The sequence below is a fragment of the Gallinula chloropus genome (genome assembly GCF_964237585.1).
Source record: "Gallinula chloropus genome assembly, chromosome: 1".
Taxonomy (NCBI): domain Eukaryota; kingdom Metazoa; phylum Chordata; class Aves; order Gruiformes; family Rallidae; genus Gallinula; species Gallinula chloropus.
In genome coordinates, this window is record NC_140085.1 from 85,025,939 (window position 1) to 85,037,705 (window position 11,767).

Below are 11,767 nucleotides of genomic sequence, written 5' to 3' on the forward strand. Positions count from 1 at the left end.
TCACGTTCATCCATAAAACAAGGGCATTTTCAAGACACATTTTTATTCAGGACCAGACACACAAGCATGCACTGAGAATCCTCTTCTTTTCAGGCCAGCGGCTCCCTTGTTCGAGTGCTGGGGCTGACAGGACCCATGCCTGGAGAGGACAGCCCCAGCCAAGTACCGCAACCTGGTGGAACAGGAGGGGTGCACAGTCTCAGGAAGCTGCCACTCCACTGGTCCCAGCCCCGTGCGGCGGCAGCGTCATGGGTGGCAGGAACAGCGCCTTGAGCTTGCCGGACATGCTGGCGATCTCCGGGTCCTGCGACTCGTAGGACTTGATCAGCCGGGCAAACTTCAGGACCCCTGGAAGAAAAGGCGTGGTAAGGAGACACCCACCCGCTGCCGACCCCTCGGCGGGCCTAGAGCTCCGCGCCCACCTTCACCGTCGTTACTGAAGCCGTAGGCTTTGATCACGTCCTGCTGGATCTGGGTGGCCACGGGCAGGAGGAACTGCAGCATCTTGCCCATGTCGTTACAGGCGTTGTCCCGAGCCTCCTCCATGCGCTGCGCGTTCTCCGGCGCGCCGAAGGCCTTGATCACCTCCGCCAGCACGGCTACGGAACACAGGAACACAGCCATAGCCATAGCCTGCATGCCCGCCCGCCAGCCCGGCCGGCCGCCCCGCATGCCGGTACTCACCCTTGGCCTGCTCGGCGCTCAGCGCCGCCGCCGCGACCTGCGCCGAGGCCGCCATGGGGCCGCGCCAGCACTGCCCTACGCCGAGCCTGCGCGGGGCGGGCGGCTCCGTGAGAGCACCGCCCCCTCTGCTGTCATTGCACGGGTGAGAGAGGCTTCCCGCGGGGCGGGAAACCTGCTGGACAAATTCTAAAAGAGCTGAAATCACTGCAGCGCCGCCCCTCCGCGCCGCGCCCCGCTCGGGCCCACACACCCCCAGGTGAGGGTGAGGGCGAGGGCCATTCCGCTCGCACCTCCCCCGCTCCTACCTCCTCGGGCCGCCGCCCCCATAGGCCCCCCAGCCTCACATCCCCCTGGCCCGGGCCCACTCTGCGCCGTCAGCGGCGGCAACCACCGTAAAGCTGCACCCTGAGTGCCGTGCGGGCTGTATGCAGATAAGCCGCTTCCCATTGGTCCCGCGGCGCGCACGTCTCCCTCAGCCGAGTTTCCCATTGGTGCCGCCGCTGGGGCTGCCGGCGGGAGGAGGGGTTCTCTGGGCGGGGGGGCCTGCGCTTCTCTCGCCGCGCTCGCTCGGGTTGCGGTAACGGCCGCCGGCGGGGCCTGCGGGGCCTCTCGCTGGGCCCTGCCGCCCGCGGCGGCGCCTGAGGCGGTGTGTGCCGCCCGTAGCTGGCACCAGCTATACCCGGCCCTTGGCGGCAGCCCCGGCTTCCAGCCCCCTCCCCCGCTGGAGCGTGCCCTTCCCTACCCGCTCCCGCGGCGGCCCCGCACAGCCGCCACCCCCCCGTCCTGGCCCCTCTGAGAAGAAATTAACACAACGCAGGCTGGTTCTGGAAGGGTTGTTTTTTTGTCTCGTTGTTTGGTTTTTTTTTTTCTTTTTTTCCTCCTCCTCCTTTTTTAAGAGGTTCATATATATATTTATATATATAAATTATTAGAGTGTGTGTGTTGGGGCTCGGGGAGGGTGTGGGGAACGTCACTGGGGTGCTTTTTCATAGCTGGGTGGTTGGTTTTCTTTTCCTTTTAATGGTTAAGTAAATATATATATGGGGACCAATCGAGAGATACAACTGTGAAATCAGACACTCACGCGGGGGGCAAGGGAGTCACAAGTTGCTACATAAAACCGCCACGTCTAATAGGATGTGCATGAGTCAAAGTACATCAATTAGAATGGGTGAGGGGAAAGGGGCAGCCGCCATCTTAACAGACAGTCCCAGGACGCAGTACGCTTGGCCACACCAGCGCTCCCTGCGGGGCTCAAAGGGGTCGTGGAGTGACTGCAGTCTCCAAAACAGTCTCCCGGTGCTTCGCACCTCACAGCCGTGCCCGTTCCTGTCAGCCACAGGAAAGCGTAGCCACCGTCTTGCAAACAGTCCTGCAGTGCTTTGCACCCCGATGGCCGGGCCCCATCCCTCCACAGGCAGGGGTGACTGCTTTTGAAGGGGTCCCAGAATGCTTTGTTTGCATCTGAAGGGATGCTGGAGAACGGGAAGTCGCTCTGGCTAGTCTGAAAATGTTCCACGTTGCTTTCCTGTATCACTAAGCAAGTTATTTTACACCTAAAAGGGGGTGGGGTGTGAGGAGGCATCTTGAAAAAAAGGCTGTGCTGGGCGTTGGCTGCACCTTCTCCTCGCAGAAGCAGAAAAGGCAGCAGTGTGTACATGAAGTCCTGTCATGCTCTGCACCTTCTATTTAATGCAACTGTTCCCCCACAACAAAGGATGGAGCTGCTGACATCTTGTAATCCCATCAGTCTTTGTCTTTCTGAGCTCTGTGCAATGCCGATTCTCTTTCCTTCAGAGCTCTGCTGAAATTACGTACCGATAGTTTCACATCCATGAGTGGTGTTTCAGTCCCTCCCTGGCTTCTCTCCTCCACTTTCTGCTCCCAGGATGCCATCCTGTTACTTTCTGTCCCGTCTTGTCGTGCACTCTACTGCATGGTGGGATCAGGATGGGTCACTCTGCAGCTTCCCCTCCCCCAGGATTTGGTTGATTGATTGCTCCTCTTGAGAGAAAGACATGATGATGTCACGTTGACAGTAGGAGTCCATTTAAAGGGGTTTGTCACTTTCTTTCTTCAGGTGACTAGGATAAAGAAGAGGAACAGGGTGAGTGTGAGAGGGGAAAAAGGCGATTTAATAATCTCCCACCACCTTTTGTTATTCTAGTCCCACATGCACAGGGACACACAGCTGGCTTGGCAAGTTCTGCAAGTCGTGAAAGTACAAGATGCTACCAAAAAGGCACAGCACTACAGCTCTCTTTCCCACCGTGCTTCCCCAAGCGCTTGTGAAAGCCCTGTTTTGGCAAAAGCATCCAACCCTTGCAAATGCTTGATATTTTGGCAGGGTTATCACAGTCATGACTGTATTAGCACGTGTGAAATGTGCAAGTTTACCCCTGGCCCCAGAGGGGAGGAGCTGGGACCCCCACATAAAGTTAGCCTCTGAACCCCCACTTGCCAATAACGACCTTCCCAGTGGCCAACCCACCACGGTGGGCTCAGGATGAGTCACCCCTTTCAGAGGCAATTGCTTCCCTGTCCCCACCGTCTCCGGCAGCCCCAGGCCAGGGCTGGACACGGAGGTGTATCTGTGAGGACCGAGCAGCCTGTGTGCCCCACGCTGCGGGACGAGCAGTGTCCATGCACCTGTAGTAATCCTCCTGTGTTGGGAGCGGCACGCCGTGCAGAGGGTGATGGGCGTGCAGCCACTGCTGCTGTTCCAGGGCCAGGCGCTGCAGCTCAGCTGACTGCGCGTGCATGGCCTGGAGCTGGTGTGCTGCTGACATGGGCGCAGAGAGAGAGCCTGGCAGGTCCCTGTAGGGTGCAGCTGCAGCCAAAGACGAAACAGAGAACAAACCAGTTAACACAACAGCTCCATCCTCACCCATGGCCCCACAGCTCAGTGAAGACCTGACTGCATTTCCTTTCCAGGCTTGCCCGTGAGCAGGACTTGCTCATCCCCTCATAGCACAGCTCTGTCCTATGCCACGCCAGAGCTCTGTTCAGTAAATCTCAGTTTGGCCCTGTGACCCCCTCATAACCCTTGGAGCTCTGCTGATGCTCTTTAGAGGAGACCAACAGCCTCTGCAAGCGTCCTTACCAAAAAGCTGGTGGCGCAGCACTTCATTCTCATGCAGAGGGTGAGGCAGGAGAGGGTTGGGGATGGTTCCAGCTGGGTATGGTATCCGGGTGAGGTGTGATCCCGAGGCAAGCGGGTCGATAAGAGGATGAACAGAGGCTGAGGCTGAGAAGAAAAAAAAAACCCACAAGTGTCCCGTGTTTTGTAAGAGGCAACATAGAAAAGGGCACATTGCAAAACAAGAAACATGGAGAGGGTCAGTGGCTGTTAGGGATAGAAAGATGTCACCACGGTATCACGTCCTTCTGAGTGTTACTCTTTTTGCCTGCACTGAACTCCACCTGAACCAGTCTGGCATAGCTCTGTCCCTACTCAGGGAGAAGTCTTGCTCCTTAAAGTCGATTCTGGAAGGACCTCCTCTGCAATCATGTCTGTACCCAGTATCATGATAGACACAGAGGACCTACTGTGTACTTCCATTCCCAGTTCTCATCCAGCAGCTATTTAAGGCTGAAATGCAAGGTACTATTTACATTAAAACTGCTCTTTCCAGTGTTTTGGACTCACTGCAACTGCTGGCTGGAGATGCCCAGCTATGGAGCATGGGGGACAATGGACATTTCATTTGTACCTGATGCCATGTCTGAATAGTAGAGTGGGTGTTTGTGACTCTGCCACCAGATCCCACTGACTGCTCACCATACCTGAGCAGACGCAGCACTTTTCCCTATTTTTACTTTGCTTTCCCCAGATTTTCGTCCCTAAACTTTTTACTTTGTTTTCCTGTAGGATGTGGGAATGAAGGAGACCACCATTCAGTTCTGAAGGAAAGCAGCCTCCAGTTCCTTACAGTAAGACCATCTTCTCTCCCGCCATCTGCTGCAAAAGCCATTGGAACAAGCTAGACAACCATTTCATTACTTCCAGGCATACTGACAAACCTGTTATCAGGGCTCCCACTCCCCCTGTGTGTGAGGGATGCAGTCCACAGCACCACCACCATGCTAGCCAGTGGAACCCCATATTGCAACCCCAGGGATCCAGAACTAAGGGGCATGGTGTGAACAATGCTGCCCACTGCTAAGCAGCAAACTCACAGGACCCCCAACACCTGCAACAGCTGTCAGCATCTTAGGTGGGATGGGAGTGAGGGCAAGGCTGAATGACCATCACGCTGAACTCTTCTGGCTAAAGAGGCAGATCTGGGGCCTCAAAGTCTAGTCTCAGCAGCTTCTGGGATTCCCCAGAGCCAGAGGGAGGGAAAGCAAGGAAGGTGCAGTAGGAGGGAGAGCAGGACTCTGTGCAGGGTACTGCCACCATGGGGTCCTTACCTGCATGTATGGCATCCTGCTGGTGGAGATGGAGGTGGGAGTGGATGTGGGAATGCTGATGATGATGAGGTGTCACATTAAGCATCTGCAGCCGGGCCAGAGGGTCATTGCTGAGAGCAGCCACCCGCTCGGCATGCTGGCGCTCAGCTGCCAAGCGCTCAGCGTAGGACATGTCAGGACGAAGGGTTGGGCCAGCTGCCAGCGCCAGCCTCTCCCGCTCCAAGTGGCCCAGCCCTGGGTGAAAGGGAAAAGCAGGATGAAGGCCAGGGGCTGTCTGCAGACTCAGCCCGCCGTGGCGTGGGAATGGATCCATGGCAGCGGCTGGCATGGCATGGAGCTGCTCCAACTCAGCTGGTTTGACTTCAAAGCCAGGCTTGAGACGTTCACGCAGGTCCCGGTCCCTCAGGTCTCGTTCACGGGCTTCCCGCTCCCTCAGCTCTCGCTCCCGTGTTGCTGGATCACTGCTGTAGATGGCTGGCACGTTGTACCCCAGCAGGCCTGGGTCAACTGCCCCCAGCGGCACGTAGAAAGGGTGGTTGCGGTTGCTGGGGGACATGACGTGAGGCCGGGCGTATTCGCTGAGGGTGCGCAGAGCTGGGGTGTCAGGGCCCAAGTAGGGGGGAACAGTCGCTACAGCACTGCCCTGCTCAAAGGAGGGGCGGTGAGGAACTGGCCCAAGGGATGAGCACTCAACCGGCCGGCCCTCCTGGGCCATCTTCTGTAAGAGAGCAGAGACACCAGCATCAGGGTCAGAACAGGGGAATGGCCAGGGGGGTCCTCAAGCATCTGCCCTGGCTGCGCTCTGGCAGTGGGACCCCCAGACCTACCACGCTCCTCTCCAGTTCCCGCTCCTTCTCCCGTTCCCGCTCCTTCTCCCGCTCCCTCTCCCGTTCACGCTCCTTCTCTTCCCGTGCCTTCTGCTCAGCCTCTCGCCGCACTTTCTCCACCAAGTCTGCCCTTTTCTTAGCCAGCTTGGAGCCGTCGAGGGGCACAAAGTACAGGTCTGTGCGGGAGCAGGAGTTGAAGCCACGGTCCAGGTGTTTGTTGAATCTGGGGGCGAAAGCACCGGTCAGCACAGAAGGGGCTGGAGGGCAGGGGTGGGGACAGGGGCGGGCAAAGCTGAGCCCAGCACTGTAGGAAAAGCACCGTGAAAACAACAAAAGGGCACAGCTGTACCCCACACTTGGGGTGACCTCTCCTTCCCCGCCCCATATGTCCCTCCCCAGCTTGGGGACACCTCCAGACCCCCTGCCCCAGCTGCCCCTCACCTGGCTGACTGGCTGGCATGGCTCGGCACATCCACCACCTTGGGGGGCGGTGAGGGGCTGCGAGCAGGTGGCACAGGGCTCTCGGGGGGCTCATACTCCTCCAGCGGCTCTTGCTTTATCTGTGCAGCGCTGAGGGGGAGCGGGGGCGGTGGAGGGGCTGGGGCAGCCATGCTTCCCGGCAGGGGTGGTGCGGCAGAGGGGGCAGGTGAGGCAGCTTTGTAGCCCCCCGCGACCGGGGAGGAAGCCACTCGGTAGCCGGGAGGGGTGGCTGCCCGGAAAGGGGCAGCAGAGGAAGCAGGAGGTGAGCCCGGCTTGTAGGGGGCTGGGGGCTGGAAGGTGGAGACAGGCGAGGTGGCCCGCTTTCCGTAGGAGGGCACAGCTGAGGGGGGTACCGGGGGCGAGACAGTCTTGTAGGGGGCTGTGGAGGTGGAGGCCATAGTGGCAATGACAGTGGAGAGAGTGGTGGCAGCAGAGGTGACCGGAGGGCCTGCCCCATGGGCAGGGGAGGGGGGCGGTGGCGGTGGGAAGGTGTAGGTGGCAGGACTCTGCCCTGGGGGGTGAGCACACATGCTGGGGTAGCTCCCCTGGGAAGAGGCAGCGGAAGAGGATGAGGAGGAAGAGGAGGAGGAGGAGGATGAGGAGGAGGAAGAGGGGGCTGTGGCAGCAGCAGAGGTAGCCTGGCTGTAAGCAGCCTGGCTGTGGGGAGGGTAGAGGCGCAGCCCATAGGTGGGATGGGAAGGGTGATGGCTGTTTGACTCCAGGCTGTGGGGGTAACCCCCGGAGGGCTGTGGTGGAGCTGTGGCTGCCGGGGAGACGCCCCCACTGCTCCCGTGGCTGTGGTGGTGCTGCTGGGGTGGCTGCTGGTGATGGGGGGGTTGGTTGGGGAAAGGGGCTGCAGGGTGGGAGCCAGCATTGCCCAGGGGGCGGCTGTAAGGGGGAGGGCCCTGGCTCCACACAGGCTGGGAGGGCAGGGAGGGCTGGGTGTACTTGGGCGGCTGGCTGGACACAGAGAGGCTGCTGGGTGGGGGGAAGGAGTGGCCATAGGAGGCACTGTAACTGGGCAGAGGCTGGGATGGTGAGGCCTGGGGGTACTGGGCTGAGGAGCTGGAGGGCGGCAGCGGTGGTGGGGCATAGGGGTAGCGGGAGGGGGCCAGGGCTGGTGCCTTGTCTTGCCCCATCCCATGCGGTGAGGGAAGGTGGCCACTCAGGGCCTGCCCCACCATGCCTGGGGAGCTGGAGGCGGCCACTGCGTTGTTGAGTGGGCGCAGGGCCGGCGGGGGAGGCAAATTGGCCGAGACATGGGGAAAAGAAGGGGCAGAAGCCGGGGGAGCGGCCAGAGGGTTGGCTGGAGGCGTCTTTTGAGGAGGGAGCCCCCCAGCCACCGATGCCAGTGAGATAGGTGTGGTGGGTGGCGGATTGTGCTTGCCACTGAGGGTCTGATCACGACCCCCTGGTCCTGGGAGCCCCCCCACTCCACCAGCAATTTTGGCCCCAACCTGGACCACATTGGCCGTAGGGTAAAGAGGAGCATGGGTGGAAGAAGAGGAAGAGGAGGAAGAGGAGGAGGAAGAAGAGGAAGTGGAAGAGGAGGAGGACGAAGGGGGAGCGGAAGGGGCTGCAACAGCAGAAGAGGAGGAGGCTGGTGTCTGCGGGGCTTGAGCCTGGAAAATGCGGGAAGCTTGGCCCTCCAGCTGGGAATGGTAGCTCCCTGCAGGGGGGGCCTGGGGGTGTGCCTCTCCTGGGAGCCCAAAGCTGGGCTCGGGTGGACGGGCCAGGCTGTCAGGAGGGGGAGCTACCGGCGGGCTCTGGGGGAAGAGCGGAGGGTGGTGGTAGGAGTGAGATGGCCCCTGGGACAGCACGGAAGAAGAGTCAGAGTCATTCTCCACACTGCCAGGGCTGTAGACACTGGGTGAGGTGCTCCTGTTATCCTGGTCAATGTCCCGTGGGTCACTGCTCATCTCATCGTTGAAGCTGTGGCCATCAAGACTGTCAACATCAGATGGGGATGGAGGGCAGGGCAACTCCTGAAGTAGGAAGGAGAGATATATTATGTGGACCCCCAGACCATACACAAAACTTTACAGGTTCCCAGAGAATTTGCTTTCTGGCCTTTGTCTGCCAAGGCAGACCCCACAGGAGACACCGAGCAACTTCAGTGCTGTCAGGTCCCTCACAAGCATCATGCACTCAGGGAGGAGGTAACAATGAGCACCTCGTGTACAGAGGGAGAGGGATGGCAGGGAACCGTTTGCGATGAGGTTGAAGGTGAGTAGATAGAAAAGGTCCTAGCGATGGGCTGCTGGCCAGGGTACTATTCAGTGCTGCCACCAGGTGGCATGGAGCTGCAAGCACCACTGCACCCAGCACGGCTCCCAGCACAACTCCCACACCCACATTTCCCCTCTGGTCGGTTCCAGCAGGGCTCTCCCTCAATGAGAAGACCCACTCCCCTCCATCCCATCACCCAAGCATCTCCTCTGGCTGCCCTACTCCTTACCTCCGATGTCCCCCCTGCACTTCCCAGTCCCTGCTCCTCCCCACCACCTCTGGCCTCAGGCAGTGAAGCACTGGTGATTCAACAGTTAGCATGGGCAATTAACAAGTCCCACTCTTGAGCCTCAGAGCTTACAAAAGAAGCTAAACTAAAAAAGCCCAAGATCAAAGTTGAGCTGAACATAGTGTCCACGTGGAGAGATTACACAGGCATAACTACCGTGGTTTAATTACAATATCCTCATAATACAGGCAAATATCCTTGTGTATGTGGGCCTTTAAGGCCAGTTCCCTGGACAGGTTAACAGGGCTAACAAGAGCTGAGTCTTCCTTCAACCATCCAACCACTGATCCAGCCCAGTGCTGGGAAAAAAAAACATTTTGGAAAAGCACAACTATGCAGAGTGTGTGCGTGAGCAGGTTTTGCATAACCGTCACTTGGACCCCACCACAACTTAAGCACCTCCATTTCAAACCCACTCTTGGGGTGCAAAAGGGGCTGAGTATAACCTGACTGGTGGCAGAAGCCAGGCTCTTGCCACTAAAGCCAGGAAAGGCAGGACACCTGCCCAGGTCTGAGAGTGCGGCAGACAAGGCAAAAGAGATGGAGAGGCTTCGCCCGCTCAGTGAGCACTCCTGGTGGCACTTTTCTAGCTGGGCAGATGTCATTTAAGTTGAAAAAGCTGCAGGGCAAAACCCAACGTGCCAGGGCTCTCAGGCAATGAGAACCTCAAGCTGCGTGGCTGTGAGCAGCACAGGTAGGGAATGGGACCCAGGACATGCCAGAAATCACATCGGGGACGACTCACCTCAGTTTTGGTTTTTTTGGGCACATTGGTGTCCTCCCCTTCACTCTCTGAGATCTCTTCGGTTCGTCCCTGCTTGCTGCCCTTGGGGGTGCAGGATTCCTCCACTCGGCCTTTCTGCAAGGGAGAAGGAAAACAGGGAGGTGGGAGGGGCACGGGGAAACTTCCCACCCTGCCAGACTTCCACAGAATGCAGCAGGACACAGCTACCATGGCACACATGGCCTGAAGAGCTTTGCAGTGCAACACTGGGCCAGAATGCAGCAGCAATTAGCACTAAAAAGGGCTGGTGAGACTATAGACCGGTTCTTGGGGGAAGATTCTGGGATGAGAGTGCTAAGGCAGTCTGGGTTCCTCGGTGGGTCCCTTCTGGTCTGCATGCCTGGACTCCCCAAACAGATCATACCCGGTCTGGGAAGTCCTTGGGCACCCCACAGTCACGTACTAGCTTACAGTACCTTCGTTGCTTGTCGGGATTTCTCAGCCTTGCCATCACTGCTGGAGGTGCTGATGCCCCCGGGAGAAGCTCGACCCCGTGACCTGAGCTCCTCTCGGGGCCCTGGAGTCTCTTTCTTCCGTCCACTCCTCATTGACATCTACGAGAGGGATCACTGGATTAGTCCTGCTTTGCCTCTCTATCCACTCCTGCCCTGTCCCCAGTCTCCCAACGCCCCTGAATCCCCGGGACACCGCTATGCCAAACTCGTGTCCACAAGCTTTTGCTGCAAGCCTCTGTCCCAAGCCACAGCATATCAGCCCCCCATCTCCCATCTCACTTACTGAGTCTTTGTTCTGTCGAGTCTTCATTCTTTTGGGTATGGGACCCCCATTCTCCTTGGCCCGGTTTGATGAAAACATAAATTTTTATCGCTCCACACCCCACTCTGGCTGTCCAGGGGAAGTGGAGACAGGCAAGAGCAGTTCTTCTGGAAAGGGGGGGGTTTACATCAATAGCACGACAAGATCCTGGTGAATCCTGAATGGTAGGGAAGGAGATGAGAGGGGAGAAAGCGTGAGTGGACTGCGGGACAGCCTTGTGTGGTCTACTATAGAAATGTGACAAAATTATTACCGTTTCCTTAGTTATTTTTTACAGAAGCAAGGGTCTTTACAAAAAAAGCAGCAAAGTTCCCCATCAGAAGGGAAAAGGTTTGGCCATTGTCACATTTGAATTCCAATTCCTAGGAGTGATGCCCACACAACAGGAGGCAGGCAGCCCTCCCAATTTTTTTGGAGGAAGCAGGGAGGAACAGTTACCAGTATGTTGACTGTCCTCTGAAATAATACTAATATTTCCACTTCCTTGGTTTTTTGATCATTAGAGAGAAAGGAAAAGAATAACGGGAAAGTGCTTTAAAATGTTCCTAATGACATTTTTTCTGACTTCCTAAATTCCACTTGTTGTCAGTGCACTAAGCTGCACTATCCTTAACCAGCCATGGGCTGTCATTAGCTAGCTCTGCTAACAACAAGCCCAGTGGCCTTTGCTGAAGTGGTATTTTACAGCCCTGCCCTCTCCAGAGCACATGCATATACGGACCAGCAAGTTGCACTGAAAATGTGACAAGTCTTGCTCGGGCTGTTCAGTGGCCAAGGTACACAAATAGCTCCAAGTAAACGCTTTTAGCTTTGATTTTGTGCAGAATCAACTCTGCTTAGCTTGGAGTGCCTGACTAGGTTTCCTCCTTCTCCAGACACTGGTTTGCTGCTTGGTGTCCCATGTCAGTCATGCCCAGAGATGCCCTTACACTTTGCAGCAGTGCAAACATTTCTGAGCTCCCTCTGAATAAATTCACAGCTCTGTGCTAAGTCCAGAAGCACTGTAGATATTTAACATCCTGTTATGCCACACAGTTCCTAGTTTAGAATATGAAAGCACCATGGCCTGGGAACTGGACTGAGGTGATTCAGGGATCCTGCTCCTGAAGCTAGTAAGCAGGTGTATCCAAAAAGAAATTGTCCTTCCCCAGCCTACAGTTCAAGCTCCTACACTCAGCCTCTGGAATGCATAATCTGAAAGATAAGGAAACATGTCCTGTGGATAAGGCATCAGGAGAAAAGACCCACATCTCCTGGGCTGTATTTTATAACTTGAAAGCACAG

The 11,767-nt window shown here is 57.2% G+C and overlaps 2 protein-coding genes across 2 annotated transcripts; both read right to left on the reverse strand.

Moving 5' to 3' along the window:
• Positions 1–6: 6 nt before the first annotated feature.
• LOC311205076 (protein C10) lies at positions 7–874 on the reverse strand. Its single transcript, XM_084279370.1, has 3 exons — positions 685–874; positions 423–599; positions 7–348 (listed from the first exon to the last, which is right to left on the reverse strand). Exons 1-3 carry the CDS (start codon positions 737–739, stop codon positions 200–202), a joined length of 381 nt encoding a protein of 126 aa, XP_084135496.1. The 5' UTR covers positions 740–874; the 3' UTR covers positions 7–199.
• Positions 875–1,534: 660 nt separating this feature from the next.
• Positions 1,535–10,486, reverse strand: ATN1 (atrophin 1). Its single transcript, XM_084275120.1, has 9 exons — positions 10,445–10,486; positions 10,123–10,260; positions 9,668–9,781; positions 6,366–8,389; positions 5,925–6,147; positions 5,098–5,815; positions 3,788–3,931; positions 3,334–3,514; positions 1,535–2,768 (listed from the first exon to the last, which is right to left on the reverse strand). Exons 1-9 carry the CDS (start codon positions 10,469–10,471, stop codon positions 2,735–2,737), a joined length of 3,603 nt encoding a protein of 1,200 aa, XP_084131246.1. The 5' UTR covers positions 10,472–10,486; the 3' UTR covers positions 1,535–2,734.
• Positions 10,487–11,767: the final 1,281 nt, after the last annotated feature.